At 43.1% G+C, this 22,496-nt stretch overlaps 1 protein-coding gene across 3 annotated transcripts in view; it reads right to left on the bottom strand.

Annotated features, from left to right (window-relative positions):
- NT5C2 (5'-nucleotidase, cytosolic II) overlaps positions 1–22,496 on the bottom strand; it is a 63,448-nt gene that overhangs the window by 6,915 nt on the left and 34,037 nt on the right. For all 3 annotated transcript variants that reach the window (XM_068398923.1, XM_068398921.1, XM_068398922.1), the window contains 8 exons: positions 8,048–8,165; positions 6,542–6,637; positions 5,145–5,236; positions 4,897–4,954; positions 3,492–3,585; positions 2,418–2,471; positions 1,154–1,237; positions 366–407 (listed from right to left, as the gene is read on the bottom strand). In XM_068398923.1, coding sequence (XP_068255024.1) covers positions 366–407; positions 1,154–1,237; positions 2,418–2,471; positions 3,492–3,585; positions 4,897–4,954; positions 5,145–5,236; positions 6,542–6,637; positions 8,048–8,165 — 638 coding nt within the window. The remainder of the gene's footprint in view (positions 1–365; positions 408–1,153; positions 1,238–2,417; positions 2,472–3,491; positions 3,586–4,896; positions 4,955–5,144; positions 5,237–6,541; positions 6,638–8,047; positions 8,166–22,496) is intronic.

A 22,496-nucleotide genomic window follows, 5' to 3' on the forward strand; every position in this document is an offset into this window, starting at 1 on the left:
TGCTTCTGCCGTTTTATAAAACTCTTTCCTTTCCATCAAGGTTTTTTGTAACAACATCTAAAACGTTGTGCAAGATTTCCAAGAAACCTGGCTGCAAAATGCCACAGTTAAAATGTATTATCACTAAAATAACGTTATCATTAACACAGATTATTGTTTGAGACCAGATGATGCCTCTTTTCTCTTTGTTACATTGTATTTGCTTTGATCCCATTCAAATAGGACACAAAACAGCAAGTGTGTTTTAACCAGATTAAAGCAACTAATCCCACGCAGCCGATGAAGCAGGATTAAAATGCTTTCCAGCTACACAGATAATTAGGCACATCAGTTGCTGTTGGAACTGCAGTCTAGAAATCACATACCTTTGGTCCATGTGGAAAGTCAAACAAGTAAGTCATAATTTTCTGAAATAGAAAAAGAAAGTATTCAATGATGCATTTTTAAACATACATTTGTGTAGTTTATAAAAGCATACTTTTCTGGTTTTATCTTCTCAGGTTACAGAACTTTATTTTCAGGGTTTACATGGAAGTCAGCACAAGATTTGAAGACAATGAATGGATGGAATTTAAAGTGACAGGAATTAAACCAGTAATTTTTATAATCAAAGAACACATTTGCCTCAGGAATTTGCACACTGCTTCAGGTATATCTTGCAATGCTTTAAAATGGCACATAAATCTTTGGATTAGTGGTGTTGGAACATCCTGACATTCACCTGGAGATGAAGTAACCACATTTGTGCCTACAGCACAGCAGACAGCCCTTTCTGGCTCTTAGACCTCTCCAGGACCATGGCTTTGTTGACCTGTCTATACTCAGACTATCTCACTTGAAAGGGAAGTTCTGCATTTTAAAGGATGCTGAAATCTCAAAGGAGTATCATGTTCTCTTTCAGCCTTTTGATTGCTGAGGAATTGACTGAGGCACAGAGAGACTTAAGCCAGGAGCATACTAGGTCAGTAGCAGAACCAGGGCTACAAAAGATGACTCAAGACCTAATCTGCATTCACCACAAAACCATCCTACACCTAGCTTAGAAAACACCCAATTCTCCACCAGAAGATGCCTGACCAAAACCCATACAAATAAATGGCTGGCTTTTGCTTATTCCATTATCTATCAACACAACAATTCAAGCAGCACTTACATCTGTGTATTTATAGTCACTGTTTGTGACAAGAAACACCTTCCCAACTTCATTCATGCGGCTGAGTAGCAGTGGCAGCTTCCCCTGAAAGCCAAGGGACATACAAGTCACACACAAAAGTTACAGAGATTCATCATGGGCAAAACACTCTTAACTATGATCCCACCAGACAAAACAAAGCAAATGAAACCATCAAGCAAGCAAACTCACGTGTTTTGCAGTGGCCAGAGCCAGGAAAGCTGCTGGTCTGTCCACGTAACACCCCTCCAGAGCACAGCCCAGGGGAGGAAGGTGAGGGGGAAGGGCTCAGGAGGGCTGCAGTGCCTTTGCCAACCACAGTGCCAGGCACCCTGTGCTGCTCCCACCGATCCGCTCTGTGCCAGGCACGCTGGAGAAGCTCCTCCAGCTCCAAGTCCATTCCCGAAATGGGCCCAGAGGCAGGTGAAATCTGAGCTCACACGAGCCACAAGTTGGAGCGCATTATAATTCCAACCTCAAATTAGGGAGAATTTATTCCTGGGGCTATTTTTATTGAATCATAAATCTCAGTCCATTGCCAGAGTAGCTGATTACCTCACAGAACGGTTTCCTAAGAATTTTGAAGGCATGTAAGCAGAAACAAGGTTAACTGCTTTAAAGTGATACTCTACCACAGAGCTCATCGAAACTAAACAATAATTATACTCTAAGTGGTCCAGAGGGGCCCTGCACACTGCAGAGAGGGCAAAAGTACGGGAACCACTGGAATTTGCTCAATTAGATGTGCTGAACACACATTTTGAGGCTACCAAGAGCCTGAACATTGGCGATTCTTTCAGGATCTTTCCCTCAGTCCCTCATGGTTAAATGCATGTAACATTTTTGTGGGATGGCTAAGGACCTCTTCTGTCTAAAAAGATGCTCATCTGTTGCTTTTTAAAAAGAGGTCTGCTTGGGTAGAGAAAACGTGAGCAGGGAACACAGTTGCTTTCACCACCGAAAGAAACATGAGCCTTGCCACCGTATTCACCTGTGTCCCATGATAACATTTCCTCTGGCTTCTATATTTTACGTAAAAAACGTGCACGTCAATACGAGATCACGTGGATCACTGGCTCAGAATAAAGGCTGCGTCTGAACTTTCCACTTTGTCTTTGGTTATTACAATAGAAATCACAGCGTTATCTGTTTTGTGATTTAGTAAAGCAAATCAGCATGTTTATTTCTTGCCTGCTTACTCAGTACAGAATGTCACGTAGCACAAGTAAAGTAACTTCGCACTTACATCTTTCACCACGTACTTTTCCAGATTCTCAAGGGTCTTTTCCTTGAGCGATCCCTGAAATAGAAATAGAAACAGAACCCAGTGAGGTAATGGAAACTTATGATGTAAGAGACATCAAAGTAATGCCAACTTTCACACTTTAAAATGCTGTGAAAGTACAAACCAGGGCGAATCTGAACCAGTGACTCTAGAGATGAGAGGCTTTGAGTAGCAGGGACCATCACAAACTCTGTGATCCATCGATTCCCTCACCATGGTAAATAATCCACTTCAACAGCATTTTAACCCTTTCAGAAGGGAATACAATAGAAACAAACAAAAAATAGATTTGCCATACCAAACAAGACAGTCAACGACCTGTCTCCAACACTGACCATAATGCTTTACTGAAAGGCCAACTCCAACATGTATCACACAACACTGCATAAGGAAAGAAAAATAGATTCCTGACTTCTGCATGGCTAAAAGGACCACCACAAGTACAATTGTGAGCAGAGTTCTCCTGTGACTGTTCTCCATCCCACCCCAACAGACCTCTTGAATGAGGAAGAACAAGAAAATCAGGTATTTAACCAGATGTTAATGCTCACAAAATTATACTCTAAATTTGTGCACAAGTGTGTGAAAAAGATGAACAACTGCCTCTCCTCTCTAAATAGAGAATAGTTATGTATTTCTCTGATTAATGCAGGTACTTTTCACATAACATAAGATAGTACTAATGTAAACCATTTACAGTAAGATGCTTTTTTAATAATTAGGACAATGTACAAGTTGTGCATTGTAAGTGCAAATACCCTCATGGCATCATGTTCTAAAACTCGTGAATTACAGTACCGAAATGGAATCTGGGCACAATAAAAAGGAATAGGAAGCCAAGACAGATATGTTCTAGTATTAGGAGGGCAGTCAAGATCTTGACTTACATACAACTGCAATCTATTATTTGCTCACTAGGCGGCAAAGCAGGGCTCTTGCCCAAAAGTGGAATAACACATCTTAACTCATGAGTTACAAACCAGTCCCTCTAACTCAGTTACAATTACAGATGTCCCCAGGAGTTCTTGCAATCACCTTGTAATGAACCCAGTCAACAGCATCTCTGACATCCTGGAACATACTCCTGAAGGACATGAAGAGGTCTCCATCTTTAAACCCCGTTTCACAGCTGTGGGGAGAAAGAAGAGAGATTGTAGCGGCCAGTCGTAGCAGGTAAGAAACGCATCAAGGAGACACAGTTCAAAATGTTGTCTGGAGCTTGCATTTTCATCTTACCATAACGGTTTTTTATTTACTACTTTACCGCAGCTCAGACTTGAAAGAAGGCTACAACCAGAGTTTAACACGATCTGCGTGTTACCCAAGAACGTTTGTTTAAAATTTTAGGATGCGAGTTCCTAACTACGGGCCTGTGCCTCCATAGCAGTACTACAGCTTTCTGTGACTTCAACTCATTTCTCCTACACGGTATTACAAGTTAAAACAGACTGGGACTGGGCAGTTTGCAGCATTTTACAAAAGATGAATGGTACTAAGAAAGTAAGCTGCTCTTTCTCCCTTTTCCCAACACTAAAGAAGGGAGTGCGATGGAAATCAACTAAATGTAATACTCGCTTGCTGAGAGGAGGAACTACTTCCGTGTTGAACAGTTGGAATTAACATGAGAAATTTCCTCTACAAGATACTGTGGGGGTATCCTTGAGACACCCATGAGAGTTTGCATCAGAAGAAATCAAGGAGGATTAAACAGAGCTGTATTTGTTATGACAGCAATCACCACGCCTGTCCTGAGAAAGGACACTTCACCTGATGGATTGTTGGCATTAACAGTTCCTCTGCTCCCAGGTAAAATCCCATTTAATCTTTGCCTGCCACATAATATGCAAAGATGACCCATCACATGAGTCAGCAGCACAGCAGCATTCATATTTGCCCATTCAAACCACAGCTTGTTTTTATACTTATACCTGTTTGAAAGCTAGGTAAATACTCGTGCTGCACAAACAGCCTTTTACACCACACTGTGCCTGAGCATTTCACCTTTAAGTGAACAAAGTCCTCAATTACAACATGAGGGACTTGTGGTAACTGGCTGAGGAAATTTAGCCTTTCAGTTACCAGTTCAAACATGGCTCCAGTGGACACAGGTTCAAAATGAGCTGTCTGGTGCCGGTAAACACCCTGTAATAAATGTGTGGTCTTAGAAGCTGGCTCAAATACCAGTGTCAGTCAGCATGGTGATACTGATATACCCTGTGAAGGAAACCCTCATAACCAGTCTCTGCTGTACACACAGATCATCTCGTCACCACTAAATTATCTTAATGTCAAAAGAACAAAAGGCCTGAACTTTTCCCCACCTAAACCACTTGAGGGGCCTCCACTGATATTAAGAACAGCTCCATCTGTGCTGTACTGCTCTTTATAATATAACAATCCTACTGTACCATCAGCACCTTGAACCAGAGGGAATACGGACCTAGTGTACCGGTCACAGTTAGTAAAGAAATCCACAAGGCAAGCCAATAGGTAGGTCTCTGCAAAGAAACAAAGCAAGATTTTAAAACAAGGATAACATCATATGGCCAGATAACTTTAGGCCTTGTGCCCAAAAGAAGAAAGTTCATGTTAAAAAAAATAAACAGATACATAGAGTATGACATTAGCAAAGCTTTACTGGCTTCAAAGGCATAGAAACAGGCCCGTGTTGGCTCACATGAGGCTCACCTGGTAGATTGAATAACGTGTTCAGAATGTAAAACCTATCTGTGTCATCCCTCTGGATAAATTTATTTGGATATTGATCCCGTGTTTCAGGCCTGAGAATAGATAAGGTGGAGAATAATGAAACCACAATAAGTACTGAGGATAAAACGTGCTGACCTGCAAAATATAGTTGTAGTGGGGTCCATTAACTGGAGTCTGTTGTGCATTAATCAACACCCAGCTTTCCCACGTGCACTAGCAGTGCAAGAGCAAAACTGCACCCGCCGGCGTTCCCTTACCCGCGCCGGCCCCGGCAGAGCCAGGCACAAAGCCCTCATCACTGAGTCAGCAAACCGAGCAGAGCCCACACAGGGAAACAGTGGTCGAGAGTCCACAACTCGACCTTAAGCCCCATGTTGCTGGCTATGAGGACGCCTTAAATCATCTGCACTTTCATTGTTTGCTTATCTTAAACTTTTCCCCACTTTCCATGTGTTGCTTTGTACTCCCCGAGCAGCGTTCAGCAGGGGAGTGCACGGCTGTGCGGGAGGCTCCACTGGGGCCCTCTGCAATTAATCAGCAGGGTGGCAATGACTAAAGTGATTTAATTATTCTGGTTTCCTTCACTTCTGGAGCTTCTGAAGATCAACTCAAAGAGGAACTTTAGTGCATATATAAGGGCTTTTTCTAAATTTTGGCTTCCTGACGCAAGGACTTACAGGTCTGCAATGACAAGGCTTGTCACCCTGGGGCCCCGAGCAGGCCTGCGCTTGCCTTCCATCCATCCACCCTCGCAGCAGGGATATGAGGGCATTTGCTGGGACACATCAGGCATGTAGCACTGCAGTCCCCTCTGCTTCCTAAAGCACCTTCTCTGGAGCAAGAGAAATGCAAGCAGGCAGGAAAGGCTACAGGAAACGGCACACAGTGCCTCACTTCTGACACCTGCAAAGGTCGGAAACACAAAGGGGCAGAGCAAGCTTGTTCCCTCCCCAAGCCAGCTCATGCCCTCAAATGTTCTTCGCAATGGCTGTGGAGTTAACAGTCTCATGGGGCACAGGTGCTCTCTGCTCCCAGCAGCCCTCACACAACGGTTTTGTCCTAACTGACAAGCTGCTGATGTTAAACTGTGCCAGGACGGGTGATTATCCCATCCCCTTCCCACAGCACACTTTCTTCTATTCCCAGCACACTACAAAGGTGCCTGTGCCGGCATGGACCTTTCCTCTATAAACACCCTGGGCTGTTGCTGCATCTGCAACCCTCAGTGCATCCCCAATCCTGGAGCTGTAGGAACACCAATACCACATCTGCTGTTAGTGGAATCCCCGCAACTCCTTATACAACGGGTGCCCTGAGGATCAGTGACACAGAAGAGCGTATTAAGTCAAAAAGAAGAGCCAAGAGTCAGCACTCACCCTCTGAGGAAATTAAAGCCATGTGCACACACTAGGAGGTTCCCATAGGCATCAACTTTCAACAGGTTTCCATAGTGGGTATCAAACACCAGGCCTCTGTTAAGAAAGTGATTTAAGATACGAAGAAGCGAGTGTATTAAGCGGTGACCATTTTAACAGCAGTTCTTTCCAAATCAGCTCTAGAACAGCTTGTTTACTTGGCATGGGGCATCAGAACAGAGCTGCTGTTATTATGCAAATGGAGACCCTACTGTCCCTTTTACCTGGCTGCAGGTGAGCAACAAGACCCCTGCATTGCCAGGTGAAAGGTCCAGCTGACCTGCTCTCCATAGACTTGAAAACGGAACCGTTTAACCCAGTAGATGCTTAGCTATGCACGTACCAGGGAGACATGGGCCTCTTCCACAGGGTCACGAATCTGACACCTGTGTTTGTGGTTCCCTGACAGCCTTGCTGGGCTGCAAAGAAAAGCGAGGTGTGATAAAGGAATTTCTCCCCTCTTTTTCATTGCTCTGTCACAGACAGAGCCAGATGGGGCATGTAACTATTGCACAAAATGCTTTGGACATTCCCGGTTCCAACTCCAGCAAAACTCTGTCTCACTGATCTAGTAGCTTGCATCTGGAGAACACAGCCCTTCTGACATCCCTTCTGTCCCCTCCCTGGGATGAAGGCAGTGGCTTTAACGGAGTCTTCATCACAGGTTTGTGAAGGGCTACTGTCTTGTTACAGGCATAGACGCACCCAGCAACAGTCTTGGTGTAAAACATGCTGAGAGGAGGGAAGGAAGGAGGCTGCCAGACTGAAAACTGGAACAACATGCCAACAGACCCTATGGTCCAGTCTTTTGTACAGAAGCTCCAAAGGAGTCAAAAAAGCAAAATCCAGCAAAGGCACAAGTGGAAACAACTTAAAGGCGCAGAGTTAGATCAAAAGCCTTGTTTAAAACAAGCAATGTCCTTTTTACCTCCGCTACCAAAAGACAAAATGTAAGAATTTAGTAACTTTGCAGCATCAACTTTGCTTTCAGCATTTGATTCATCAAGACAAGTGAACTGGATTGGTCCCACTTTTATCGTTATTTACCGTCAGCTTAGTTTTCAGGATGTCTTATGCACCAGGACACTATTAATTAAAATCATTAAAGAAAAATGCTCTGAGACATTCTAGCACCCTGATGGACAGTAACGGCTTCTTCTCCCCTTGATTTTGATTTAACTCCCAATCCAATTGTGTCTCTGCTGTCTTTGCTTTGAAAGGTTATTTTTGGACCATGTTTTCAGCAGGCCTCTTTTCTTGCACACTCCCTCTTTGCTGGCATGTATTCATGTGTGCAAAGGCCCTCCACATACTGGAGCAGTCTGCTCCCTTCCCCATGATCTGTGGTCAACCACAGGCTTCACAGGCACATTTCTGAAAACCTGGCCTCACGTGTTGCCTATGAACTTTACAGAACAAATATTCAAGGCCTTGAGCAGGCCGGGTCGGTATCTGTTAGTCATTTACCTGGTAGGGAATGCAGGATCATACACAAAATTGAGCAGCTCATGAGGGTATCCAATGGAAACTAATCTTTCTACGGTCAGGTCAAATCCAAGAGATTCGTATTCAGGGGATTTATACACTGTACCAAGATGAGATTTCAGTTAGAAAATTTGAAAACAGCTAGGGGGTTAAACAAGAAGGCAGTTAAAAGTAATGTACCCATTTGCCCTCCTCCCTCCTCCACATCACACGTTCCCTTCTTCGCTCTGGCCCTTCGCTGCCTCGGGTCCCCAGCCTGGAGCCACGGTGGAATTAGCTCATGCTCCAGGACTGCAGCCGAGCGGAGCCGCAGTTCAGGTTTCAGCAGCAGAGTGCACCAGATGAAACATCCATCAGTCTATCACACTCTCTGCTTCAGGAAAAATGTATGCCAGACTGCAGCTCCTCTCCCTGCAGTCCTGATAGGCAGACGCATGAATGCTCCCTGTTCCACCTGCCCCGATCGGGTTTTGGTTTGCTGTGTTTTCACAAAGCTGATGAAGAAACCAATAAATTTTGGGAACATGTGTATTCATGGTTAGAAATTCACTGCTGCTGTGCTACTGTTACTGCTCTGGATACAATCCCAAAGCTTAGTATTGTCTCCAGATTTCATCTCAGGGGAATCTATGTTTGCTTCAGACTAAGTTAGCTTGGAGGTAGAGCTGTCCAGTTAACATACGATTTGTTTGTTAATAATACCATATGGTACTGTAAAAATCTGTTAGCTATTACCCTTGTGCATCAAAATGCTACTCTTTTAAGCAAGCTTACTGTTCCCATGTTTCAGAGGAGCTGCTCCTCTGTGACACACACCTTAGCTCAACGCAAAAGAAATGGACTTGTTCAACCAAGTCACTCCTACCATCAGGCCTGTCTTCTTCCTGCAAATGACCTTCCCATGTACTGGAAATGCTACTGCTTAATCAGATCATTAAATTAACATTTAAAAGGTAATCACTGCGTTTCTATGATAGACGGAAATCACTGTGTTTCTCTGATGGTGTGTTTACATTTGCTGCATGTCGCTGTCTTAAATTGGTCCTAAGATGTAACAAGGTCAAATACACCCTTGACTGCCATGAGGGTTACCATGGGTTCAATGGGCCCAACTGTCTCAAACATGTGAATATTTCAAGTTTAGCTGAGTAAAATACAAAAATGTGCAAGTTGCAGACTAAGCTTGTTAGAAGACAGACTGCTTTTTCTGAGAGAGATCTAGCACATCTGTGGGCCTCACAAGATATATTAATACACGTTGTCTATACTGTCCAGGTAATCACTGCCATATATATACTGTGGAATACAGAAGCTCAATCTGAGAGGAGAAAACAAATGTATAAAATACTACAAAAATACTAAAAAGGCAAGGACTATAGAAGAGACGAGACTGTCAAAAGACTCAGACCATAGTAACTGTGACAGAGGGCTCCTGTATCTCTTAATAATCTAAAAAGCACCAGAATCCTAAGAGTTAATTTTCCCCATTAAACTAACACCTTTAGAAACATAATAAGCAAACCCTTAATGTTCTTAAACAGACAACGAAAATCAATAAAACAGTTATGAAAATCTTCAAGCATTATTATACTGATGGCAAACATCAACAACATGATACAACATTCAATGCACATCGTCTTTTCTGTCCTTTGGGAAAGGAAGGGTTGATTGAGCTATAGATAGGAATAAGCAATCAAGAACAATAGCTAAAGGAGAAAGCAGTGACTGACAAGGCAATTCTGGGGAGTGAGCTGGAGTTGGAGGGAGCAAAAGGTTAGGTGATGAACAACATTGTGAGAGTGACACCAGAGCACCATCTGGAATAAGGAATTCCTCTGATGCAGGACAGTAAAGGTGCTTCCCAGGGAAAACAGTAATAAATACACCTGCACATACTCTCAGAAGGTGAAAACACTGCAAAGCTCCCCATTATGGGAAGCAGCCTCCAGTCCCCTTCTCTGTCCATGAAGCTGCTGCACTCCTCCTCATCAGCTTCCTGGGAATTTGACCATGTTACCAACTTACCCATAAAACATCACTTCCAAACAAAACATTTCTCCAAGGAAACCCTGCTCTTTCAGAACTCACCAACCATGGTGATGCTGCCCAGAAACAAAGAATCTCAAGGAGCACGCTGGCATCACCTCTGGACAAGCAGAAGTGGTTCATCAACACGTCCAGTAGAACCTTTCCAGGGAAACTGTAGGGCTTTCTGTTAAACAACCTGTGCATCTTGTTAGCACTCCACCAGAGAATGGCTGTGGTGGGCAATGTGGCCAGCTGCTCACAAAATGCCCTGAATCAATTTCTTTCTTTCTGTATTTGCCTCTCAGATTTATCACTACAGACCTCCTTTTAACTCTCTGAGTTTAAGGAAACAAGCTGAAGCACCAGTAGCAAAAAGGCTGAAGAACAGATATCAGCCTCAGCCTTCATCATCCCAAGTCTGTTGAGGCAGTACTGCAACAGGATTAATCTAAATGTTTCTTTTTGGAGGGTAGTTATTCCCCTTACCTCTCAAACTCTAGATTTTGCTTCCTTGATGTCTCTTTGAATAAAATTAAACTACTAGCTCATTCATGCCTCAGGTCCCTTCCCTATTTTTCTACCACTCCACAGTATCTGGAAAATGAGAGCCTTCTCCTTGATATATGAACTAAACAGAGACATGGGAAACTGGACTCCTGGAAACGGGAAAGGGACAATAAACATGCTCCAGTTACCATCACACTTACTGTTCAAGATAAACTTTTCTTTAATTAGACATACAGCTGGGAACAGGCTGAGAGCTCACCAAGCCCACCTTGACAGCACCCTACATCACAGCACATGCTGCATCAATTGGTACGAGCCACAACCCACTGACATTTCTCGTAAGCTGTGCGAATGCCTGTTTCAGTAACATGAGCTTCCGTGCAAACAAACGATCCACCTCCATCAGACCAAGCATGAACAGGCTAATGCTGCTGCAACTACAGCAGCACATTCAGGGAAGATGCCCCAGTTATATGCATTACTAGACAAAAAATGTACTTCAATATTGTACTTGGGGCTGGTTGCTCTCTCTTGTACCTTGTTTACTTCAGGCATCCGTAGGGAAAAAAGGTAGAGAGGACAGATCAATATTCTTTTCTGCAGCTGCATGATGAAAAAATAGTTTTAAACTTTCCCGGAACATCACCCTCCCTCAGACCTGGTTGCTGAGACCACAACTGGAGGTAATTTGTGTGCCATGGCTGTGCCATGAATTCAGCTATTTGCCATGCAGTGTCTCCCATGCTCAGCTCTTTCACCCAGCTGAGAAGGGCCCAGTCTTCAAGCACTCCCAACTCTGTCACACGTGAAGAGGCTGAGCCATGAACCCATTTTCAGACCATCCTTGCCCGATGCACGTGGGACAGTAAAACCAAAGTAAATGCTACAGCTTATTCTGATCTTTTTCTCTTTCTTACTACTCGATGGCCATGTCTCTGCCATCATGCCAAGTCCCTGGCTCCAGAGGACCACGTTATTTTAATAGTCCGTGTTCCAACACAGGCAAATGCTTCAGCACACAGGGCAACTGGCACCCATCGCTTGTGGACTATGCAACTGGGGTGGAAAGAAAACAACCAAAGGTTTAAAAAAAAACAGAGGCCAGTTGACAGCATTTCAGCCTCCCTTTAATACCATCACTTGGCTTAACATTATACTACTGAAAGGTAAAAAGCAGGACCCCGGGAGCGAACGTTGCGAGCCTTCATCTCTGTGATGAGTGCGGGCGTCCCTGACACAGTACGTGCCAGGAAGGAAGCTGATCTGGAATGAGCAGGGGTTGTGCAGTAAGGTATGCAATTCTCATGCATTTGTGTGGTTGTTTTTACCTTTTCTGCCAAGACACGTATGTAAACAATTTTATAGCCTTCCTGAAAAGGAAAAAAAAAAAAGAAAAAAAAAAAGATCTCTACAGAGACTCCAGCTTATGCAAAATGCTGCTGCCAGGATTTTAACTCACATGAGGCAGATGCAGATTCTGAGTGTCACTCCAGTCTTGACGGAGTTACACTGGGCTCCCCTGTTAAAGAAAAAAATCAGACTGATTTTAAAACTGCAACAGCTCTGTGCCATGTGGGACTGTATCTGCTGGAGCTCTGTCCTCTGGTAAGCTCAGAAGCTGGCCTGGCACCTATTCCAAATACACTTACAACTGATTTATAGAGGAGGCACAGTTGGTAATCGTGCATCCTGCAGGCAAAATTCTGTCCTCATATCCACAAAGCAGTCTTCGATCATCAGCTCGGTGATAATCAGGAGGAAGGGGCTACAAGCACATTGCCCAAGTGACACAAACACTTTGAGTTCTTCTCAGACGCAGAGCAACTGGTTCAAGAAAGGGTCTTGTGCTCTTTTTGGGGCTTTGCCATTATTGTCCGTTCCTCAGTCGGTGACAGATTACTCCTTTCAGGGCACTCTCTTTCACACCACAAAATGTCTGCACATGTCAGTGCAGGAGACTCAGGAGACTGAGTCAGGAGCTACTCCAGGAATCTTGAGAAGAGAATTTTGCCCTACATCTGAAGGCGCTCCCAAGGAGAGACTCGCACACCAGGTCAGTCTGACGTAGCACGTCTAAATTTGATTGTATACTTTAACAGGCTTATGCGTGGGCTTTTATGTGCAAAGCATTGCGGGATAAACCGGTACCAAACCTGCACGTAGTGCTGCACCGTACTGCAGTGCACTGGTTTGCCAGCACACACAGTAAGAAGACCAGACCTATTCTGCAACTTACAGGTATGCACAGAGTAATCAAGAATAACTTTGAGATCCAATTTGTACTAAATACAAAGCTGAATAAGTTGGAATGATGTTGCAAAAAGGACCCACAGAACTATGCAGACCTCCTGGAAGGCTTCTCTAAAAATAAGTGTCTAAAGCCTGTTTTGTTTCAAAATGAATAGCTGGGAAAGGCTGTAGTGCCTATCATGGCTCTGTCTAAGCTGTGGGGAGGAGAAGGCCCTTCAAGGGCTGCCCATTTCTTTCCTTGTTCCTTCTCCGCACACACAAAAATTTCAAATTCAGGCAGGGCAGCTTCTCATTGAAGATGTAACGTGGTTTCTTTCAGGGCTTGTCAACACTTCTTACAAGCTAGTCATGGATCACAGGAGAGAAGCAGGAACTAAAGTTACAATAACCACCCCTTTTTTGTGCTGCTTCAGCCGTGTCACTTATGTGAGATGTATGTGCTGCCTCAAACTGCACACGTGCCAGACAGTCCTGCCTAGCAATTTTATTTCTGATCACTACAGATTTGGTGCTGGTAAAAGCCTTGAATTGAGAACAGTGACAACACGCTGATTTCCCACACCACTGAGGCAGCTTTGAGGAAGGAGCTCCTCATGGCCAGCACCCTGGTTTAGGAAGGGAAAGATCAGCTCGGGAGGTTGCTGCAATTAACAGAAGCCTGCAGAGTGAGCAGCTCCTCTGGGGAGAGAGGCAGGGCGAGGATACTAAATGATGACGTGAAGTCTCATTCATCCCTGCCTCCGTTTTTCCCCCATCCGTCACTCTCTTTTGCCAGTGTGCTCTCCTATTGACATCCTGAAGGATCCATCAGCCAGCTCCTCGCCTGCCTTCCCTCCCAGCTGGGAGCCAAAAGCAGCCCAGGGGAAGGTGCTCACAGAGCCCCCAGAAACACCCCTGCATTGGCAGGGGACTTCACAGAGGCAGCTGCTTTCTGCAGCTGGTGCATTGCCTGCTCTGATCCTTTGGGCACATACCAGCTCGACTCCTTCCCCACGCAAGTGCTGAGGGCACTGTCCATGCTATGGGCTTCCCCGTCCTTGGCCCTGGCCCCCGAGAGTCTCTTGGGAATTGAAACACCTTAGTCTACCCACACTGTTTTGGTTGGCAGATGAAACTAATTGGCTTTTGAGTTTCAACTGTTCAGGTAAGATCAGTATTTCTCAAACTAGAAGTGATGACCTCCTCCAAAGGGTTGCAAAAAGCTTTAACAAACACTCAATCTTCAGAAATTTTACCCTCTGTCTGGGTTCTCCAGAGGTCACACGAAGACAGATAAGCCAAAAGGTGGACAGAGAATGCAAGGGGTTTAGCCTTTTCTCTGAAGCACAGGAAATGCAGCCCAATTACATTGTGTTAAGTGTTGAAGAAATGAAAGTAAAATAACTAAAACCAGGTTATTTTAGTTGGTACTTATTCCCCAGTGAGCAAGGCATGCAAATCAGGCAGTTAGGGACATATATGGACAGGTGGGCAGCTACTATCCAGATTTATATACATCTCAGGCATAACGTGCATAATTAAGCTTGTGCAAATACATTTCTGAAATTACACAAACCTGACTTAAAGAGCAGGATCAAAGTGCTGCTCGTTTTAAATGTTGATCCATATTCTGAATTGCACCACAAATAAATAATGCAAGTATGTATTAGAAATACATTTATATCAATGCTGTGCTGACAAAAAGTGCTTAGTTAAAGCCTTGAGGACCAAGATTCCTTTTTACAACCCCCCCCATACCAGTACAAGTATCTATGTATCCTGCCTCAACAATGTCTATCAAATGAGATCTTAGACTAGTGTCCCAAAATAGGACAGATCTATCCCCAGAGCTCTTCACTCTGTCAACATCTCCTCCACACATAGCCCCAAAGCTGGGCACTTAGTGGCAGCTACCGCCAGCATGTCTGTGATGGTCACTCCTCCATGACCAACCAGACTGCTGACTATTTCACGCAAGCACCAAATACTCATTCCCTGGCACTTCTGATCACCTGACCTGCAACTCTGGCTGAGAATCCAGAGGGAAACAGTGAGTGACCAGTCCCAGAGGTGTTTGGGATGCTGGATTTAATTAAAAAATAAACCCCACTGAAGCAACAACACCAATTAAACACACTAGTAAGTGTTGTGCAGGCATTTCACATACTGGCATAGTTTGAGGGAAGTTTGTCTCAGCTGTAGGGCCAGAGGTCTGAGGATCCCCAGAAGTAACCAGGTAGTGAAGAATGCTATCTGACCTCTATATACTGACCCTCCTTTCAGTGTATCTATTATCTTCATAACCTGTTACAGAGAAATACCAGTTTTCATATATAATTAGAAAAGAAGAGGATTTATGCTCTAGAATACTAATGGCTTTGGCTTCTATGTTACAGGGTCTTTTTTAACCAGGCGAAGTGTTGTCAGGCCCTGTCATTGAAACATAACGAAAGGGAAACGGTAACGTTTCAAGCTATGCTGCTCTCTACGTTAAAATAATTCACTACTCACACAGGAAGGAATCTTAAATGTCATGTTTAAGTTTCACACCTGGGTGTTAGCTTCCCTTTGGTTCTGACAGCAGAGCCAGACTGCTCAGCTCTGACGGGAGTCCAGACTCACTCCTGGCTGGCACAGCCTGGCAGGGTGCTGCCACTTCGCACTGGAAACACGGTGGAGGATTTTCTTTTCCATGAGAACTGGAAACCCCGCAGAGGTACCTGTATTGTGGAAGCCTCTGTACAAACACATTCAGCTGGTGTGGCAATCCCAGGGGTGGGGGTAAGCACAAACGTCCAGCTCGCCTTGCCTTGCATTTCTCTTTCAAAAGACCCATCAAGTGTTCCCTCAACTTCTGCCACAACCACTGCTGACATTTCATTTCACAGCATCCTCGCCGGACATGAAGGGAAAAATGGACACTCCTGTTTAAAGCCCTGGTTGCGTACAGCACTGGTTTCAGTTCATCCCTGCCCACATAAACACGTACCTGCTATGTGTCTCCCTGCATGCAGGGCAATGGAGTCGTGCACGTTTGTGCTGTCCCAACCTGGGAGCTCAGTGCCTGTAAACAAACTGATGAAGCAGTAAACGTGCCTAATTGTAACCGCAAGAAATCCCAAACCAAACCCATGGGACAACACGTATGTTTTCAATTAGGAACGTGCTGAATCACTGACTTGCCATTCGCTTATGGACTCAGCTGAACTGTGACCATAAAGGATTTGTCTACAGTCAAAACAAGTTGAAAACCAGCCAGGAACAGACCCCAGTCCTCTTGACTCTTGGGTTTTGATTTTAACCACTAGCCCACAAATAAAAATGTACTGTATTATGCAAAGCAGAATTGTAGTCTTTCAGTCTATATTTAAATTGAGTTTTCATAGTACCAAACAAACAAAATGGGTAGCAACAGTATCTTTTGTTTATTTGAATTCACTCAGTTTTTCAATCTGAAATGAGAAGAAACTGTTGCCTTATTGATCATAATTTTCATTTACCCAAAGAAACCTTTTCAAACTCAGAAGTGCTCTATACAGTAAGACAAAGCTGAGCTTTAAGCACACTTCAGTATTTAATGTACCTTTTCTATTTCATTAGAAATTATGTATTTGCAGTGATCAGCAAACAAGACCTTGACAAAACCTCCAGGTGCGTCCCAGGATATTTTCATATGCTTAACGCACAAGCTGCTCTGCTGTGCATGAACAGCCAGATCTTGCACTAAGCCTCTTGCGGCCACAGATGTTTTTGACAGCAAATCTGATAACAGGAAGCAATCTTTTGGATCTGAGCTTCCATGGCTCCCCAGCACCCTTTTCTGACAATGTCAAATACAGGGTGCTGGGTGGAAACCAGCACATTCCTATAGAGAAGCACAAAGGCTCTGCAGTCCCCAACTGCAGCAGTGCCCATAAAGCAGCTACGCACTCACTCTGCAGCCTAAGAGCGATGGAAAATTCCTTACCTCTAATGCTCCTGCAAACATCCCCAAGTGCACAGCACAGCTTTCAGCTCTAAAACCTCTAACCTGGAACCATATCAGCTCCTATTCTCCCACTCTGCATGCTAAAAGGATCTGTAAAGACAGGATTTGTTGTTGCTTCAAGGACTGACACAGTGTTGTACGGTCAGCTTGGCTCTGAATTGCTGGGTCTACACTTCAGGTTGTTTTTAGTGCTGCGTTGCTACTTGTTCTGAAAACAAAGATGTTGTCAAGTATCATCAGCTTTAACTCTTCCCAAAGCAGGCTTATTAGTGCTCTCATTGGTAAATTCCAGATATTTTTAGCTTTCTGCTGCTGCACTTTGTTTGCCTTCGATGTAACAAAGATTTGAGCTGTTTGGATATGCCTCAAAGGCTGGCAAAACAGAGCTTAGTGTTGGAAAGATTTGTTCTGCTGGATAAAAATGCATGGCTTGAGGTAACAACAACAGCGCTGAGGTCACATTTTGCATGTTGAGAGAAGCAATTCAGACGGACTCTGCATTTCAAGGAAACTTCAGTTTGTCTATTTTAATAGTTGGCATAACATTCCTTTGCACTGGAATAATATTTAAAGATGACTACACAGTCACCTGTTCTTTTATGGGAATTTTTTATGGTTTCCCTGACACAAGAGAATCTTTTTTTTTTGTGCTTAACAAGTGGCCTTCACAATTTACCCCTTTGAGAGACAGCCCACTGGGAGTCATAATCTCATACTGGAAATATCCCTGCATTTCCATGGAAACAAACTACTGTGCCAAAACATGGGCTTAGCTCTTCAATGAAGACTTCTGAACAGGGAAGAAATAGTTGCACGGGCTTCATGTTTAAACATAATTTGCTAGCATCTAGAAATAAAAAGAAATTTACTTAAAGGTATAGTAGGATATATATACATTATCTAAGGCATTATTCAGGCATACCAGTGTCCAAACAGATCCAGCTTCTTATTTCTCTCCATATTCACTTAAGAGAGTGAGCCTCAAAGGCTACACATTTGTTTAACAGTGTGCACCTGGGCTTATATGTAGCACAAGTGCCTGTGCTGTCAATAAGCCACATACATAAGTTTTTCTGTAGTGTGCTAAAATAAGGCATTCACAAAGCAATAGCACACATGTGAGAGTACAGAGCCTTCTGTACTCTCAGCTTTGGTTCCTCCTACAGAGTAAGCTGCTTGTGTCATCACAAGGGTATTTGCAACTCAAGAGTACTTCTCTTGTGGTATTAAGATTATTAGACATTGGGTCTATTAGAGTGAAAAACACCTCCATATTTCCATCCATCTGGCAAAGACAAGAACTGGCCATTGGTATACTAACAGCCTGCTGACCCAGCTTGGTGTTATTCTCATGTTTTTAAGAGCAAGAAAACAGAATATAGCAGCTTTTGAAACTTTCCTTCCACTGTGAAGACTTGTTCTTTCAGCAGCTTCTGTCTAACACTGATTCTTCAAGAATCCACAGACAGCCAATTAGCAGTTTGTCAGTCGGTGATTTACTGGGACGGAGCAAGCAACACATGCTTTCTCCACTACTCATTCCCAATGCCAGCATGTGAGATCCCACAGCTCCAGACCTCAGTTTGCTCATTACACAGCTTTAAACTGTCAAACTCTGAAGAGCAGCAGCACAAAGACAGCAGGGACAATAGCCACTGAAGCACTGCACTGGTATTTGAAAAAACATCCAGCTCAAAGCATACTAGGAACAATTTCGCTTCTCCATCAGCCTTTAGCTTTGAAAGACTAATGGCTAAACCAGCCTCTGAAATCTGCAAAATCTGCACCTGTTAAACTGGAAATGTGCAAATGTGAAAACACAGACAGCAGATGTGCAATAGGCAAGGCATCTCTCATTTTTTGCTAGGACAGTTTGAAGGCAACTGTTGTCACACCTACCAATTCCTTTCTCTAGCCACCGTAATATTTCTGTATGACACAAAGAATTGTATTATCCAGAGAACTGGGAAAAAAGCAAAACTGCTTAGTATCTCCACAAAAGAGCCTCAAAGCCTGTAGTCCTTACATCATGATGAAACTAAAGACAAACCTTTAACCTGAGCAGGAGAGCCTCTTTAGAACATTTGTATTGTATTGGAGTCCAGTACCAATAAACAGACAATAACAGTATCTGACCAAATATTTCTTTGTAGCTGCTTACATTACAAGCTCAGCAGTTTTTTAAGCATTCAGTTCAATCTTTCATGTATAAAAATCTGATGTTTATACTTTGTTTTTCATCTGTGCAATCCAGAAATTTTTTATACAAGGTACAAATTCAGTAGTCCCCTTTCTCAGTTATGGAAACAGAAACACAGAAAACTGACACCACTCAGCTACAGTAAAAATACTAGATCTATCGAAGAACCAGTTTTCGATTCAGCTGCCACCTTTTCTCCCAGATCACATACAGCAACAAGCCAATCCTACCTTCTGGTTGAGTGTGGCTTTTCCAGAGTCAACAGGTAAAGAAAAACATTTCAAAAATAAGATGTGAAATAAGGTGTGAAAATTATCCCTCTCCTCCAAACTGCAAGGATGGCTTAGACACAAATGACTACTTGAGGAAGGGGCAAAACCTGTTTACACATGTTGCACTTTGGAGTAAGCTTGGAAAGACTAAAGCTGTCTTTCCCATGTCTTTTCCCATGTAGGGAAATGCTACAGTTGAAAGCATAAGCAATTTTGCAATCAAATCTCTGGCATTAAGTTGGCAATGTTTCCAGGACACAAGCTATATTCCAATCAGGTTATGCTGTATTAATCATATTTGCACACAATAAAACCAGTACTTTTCAAGACTCATTTCCCTTCTTTTTTATTGAGACAGTTTTCAGCGGCCAACGATAATTTTATTATTTATTTCTGGAGAACGTGGAAGCAGCAGCAATTTAAGTACAGCACAAGCATTCCAAATGAAAGCATCCTGTGTGCTGATATTAGGTCTTATCTACCTCAGAAGATAAAACTTTTAACAAGGCTGTAACTTTTGGAGAAGGAGGGTAGTCACAGAGGAATCTTTTCAAACACAATTGAGTTTGTAATTCTTACTAATTCCCTTTCCATCTGCCAATGGCCCGGTGTGAAATTACAGCCAGTTTGAGAACCCCACTGCGTTAGCCCTGCTCCTGTCAAGGGACATCTATCCATCACCTCATTGTGCAACCTGTCCCATTTAAGACCTAGTAATGCCAAGGCCTCCTGCATTACTTGGATCCAGACCTACTAATTGCAAGCGTAGCTCACACTGAGAAGGAAGCAGCTAAATAAAACACCGCATGAAACCAGCCTCTCTCTGCTGCATTTCCAACGGGCCTCACCAACTCCTGCTCTCAGGTGAGCATTGCAGTGAACACTCCCTGCTGACATACATTTATCTTTCTTCCTGCAGTTTGCAGTAAACACAAAACAGAGATGGCTGTGAATCTTTTGGACTACATGCAACATTTTCCTTTACCAAAGGGTAGTTTTGACAGTACTAGTAGAACAGGAATGCAGACCAGAATTGTTACTGACTACTGGTCTTGATGAATAAGCAGAGATGAATCATTCGGATAATAAAAGAAACTACTATTTAGCAAAATGCACTACAAAATGACCCTCAAATCTCTCTAACTTAAGGATTTAAACAAGAATTTAAAAAAAATTCTCAGTTCTGCCCTGACAGCAAATGCAGCCCTTCACGGGTATTTGCAGATCCTGGCGTAACGCCGTCATCGCTTTCCAAGGAGCAAGGCAACCCTGGGGAATCAGCACGGGCCTTGCTCCCTGGCTGGCAGGCTGCAAGGTCAGCAGCAGAGAACGAAGGGCTGCTGGGGTGACAGCTGCGTAGCATCACATAAACTTGTCTTAACCTCCACTAACAGCAAGGGCTGAAATAGCTGATGACTCCTGCTTGCGTCAAGCCCTCCAAGATTTTAAGCAGCGACTATTTAACTGTGCACACAGACCACAGTCAAACCCTGCTGTTCTTCCTGCTCCTTCCACTTTCCTCCCAATAACACCTAGCTTAAAAGAAACATTCTTTTATGTACTAAACATGACTCACTAACTCAAGCAAACCAAACAGACTGAATAAGAAGGGGACAGTCAGTTTCACATACAACACAGATTTCTGGGCCTCTAGTATTAGTGTATCCAACACATAAACCTAGGGAGACCTGGGAGTTTCCATGCATGTAGGATGGAACAGCACACAACAGCAATCCTTGATGGGAAAACAAGGAATCTAAAACCTGTGAGAGTTATTTCAATTTGCTTTCATTTTATTTTGAGCTCCCAAACGTAAAATTAATTCTAGCTGTCATCACAGTGGCTACAAATTCAGTAACTTATGCCCATAATTTCTCAGAAAAGAAGGCTAAAACCTTCAGGCTCTTTTCTTCAAGACAAAAAGACTTTGTTTTCCCAATCCACCTATTAACAGCATTTCTCAACCCTATGCAAGGAAAGAGACAAACACAACGAGAGACCATATAAGTTATTAACAAGAATTCAAAGTTTAACCTAATTTTGACTTGAAAGCAAACAAAAATCACTGTGGCAATGCTATATCAGACAGCCTTGATATTTTCCAATTCTGAGTTAAGTGGTCCTTTAATTTAATACGGCTAAGAAATATTACCCTGTAAAACAATGCATGAAATCGTATTTTATGTGCAATGTAACATGATGACACCAAAACTGCTGTCAGTTGGCAAGCTGACATTCTCAGTCATGCTAGTAGTAGAACACATGATCACCACAGCATGTGTGTAGTAGCTGTTAGAATATACTTCAAAATGGAAATGCCACGTCCCTACCAAAATTAGATTATTCTAGACAGAAAACTGTTATTTTAAGTAGGTTTGTGTCCTTAAACTCAGGAAGTACAAGAACAAAACTGTCTCAAGCTTCTAAAGCTCAAAACAAGTCAAGTGATTCTGACTTCTCTGGTACTGAACCACCTCCTAAGCAAGACTTTTGGTGCTACCAGTGGCCACCGATTTGGGAAGAGGAAAGAGAGAAGAGCGACAACGTGTTTTCTTTTACTGACACCGCAGCCTCCTCTTCACAAGATAGGTAATTCAAGGTGTTCCAAAATAATCATTCTTCTTCTGAGAGGTCAAAGTGTATGACTGTCAGCTACGGGATGAATGTCATCAGTTCATTTCTGATGTGAAAGTTTACGACAGAGAGTGGGGAAAGGACGTGGCATATAGTTTTTGGCAGGGTCAATGGCTTTGACTGCCTCCAATAATTGAATATGAAGATTGTGCTTGGGATATTTTTAAACAACTTTATAGAAAGCAACTTGGCAGTATCTGAAAGTACAAATGCAGAAAACTAGATGAGGAGCTGATGACACTGGAGATGCTTCCATTCTTCATCCTTGGTCTATTTACATGTTTTCAGGAGGCTTCTGCTCGGCATGCACCATCTGGTATGCAGATACCATTTCCAGATGTTAAATTACAGATAAACTACCTTTTGACATTGTTTTTTCTTTTTTAATCTAGACAGTAGCATGTCCATGTGAAAGAATGTGTAAGGGATAACATGCCCAGACAGAAAACACGACAGGGTCTAATGAATGTACTACAACATATTAATGTAATACTCCACTTGCCCCACTTCTTCATTATAATTTCTAATTAATTAATTATCATCATATTCTAACACTATACCCTTTAAAGCCCC

Source organism: Nyctibius grandis, chromosome 4 (genome assembly GCF_013368605.1).
Source record: "Nyctibius grandis isolate bNycGra1 chromosome 4, bNycGra1.pri, whole genome shotgun sequence".
In the NCBI taxonomy this organism is placed as follows: Eukaryota; Metazoa; Chordata; class Aves; order Nyctibiiformes; family Nyctibiidae; genus Nyctibius; species Nyctibius grandis.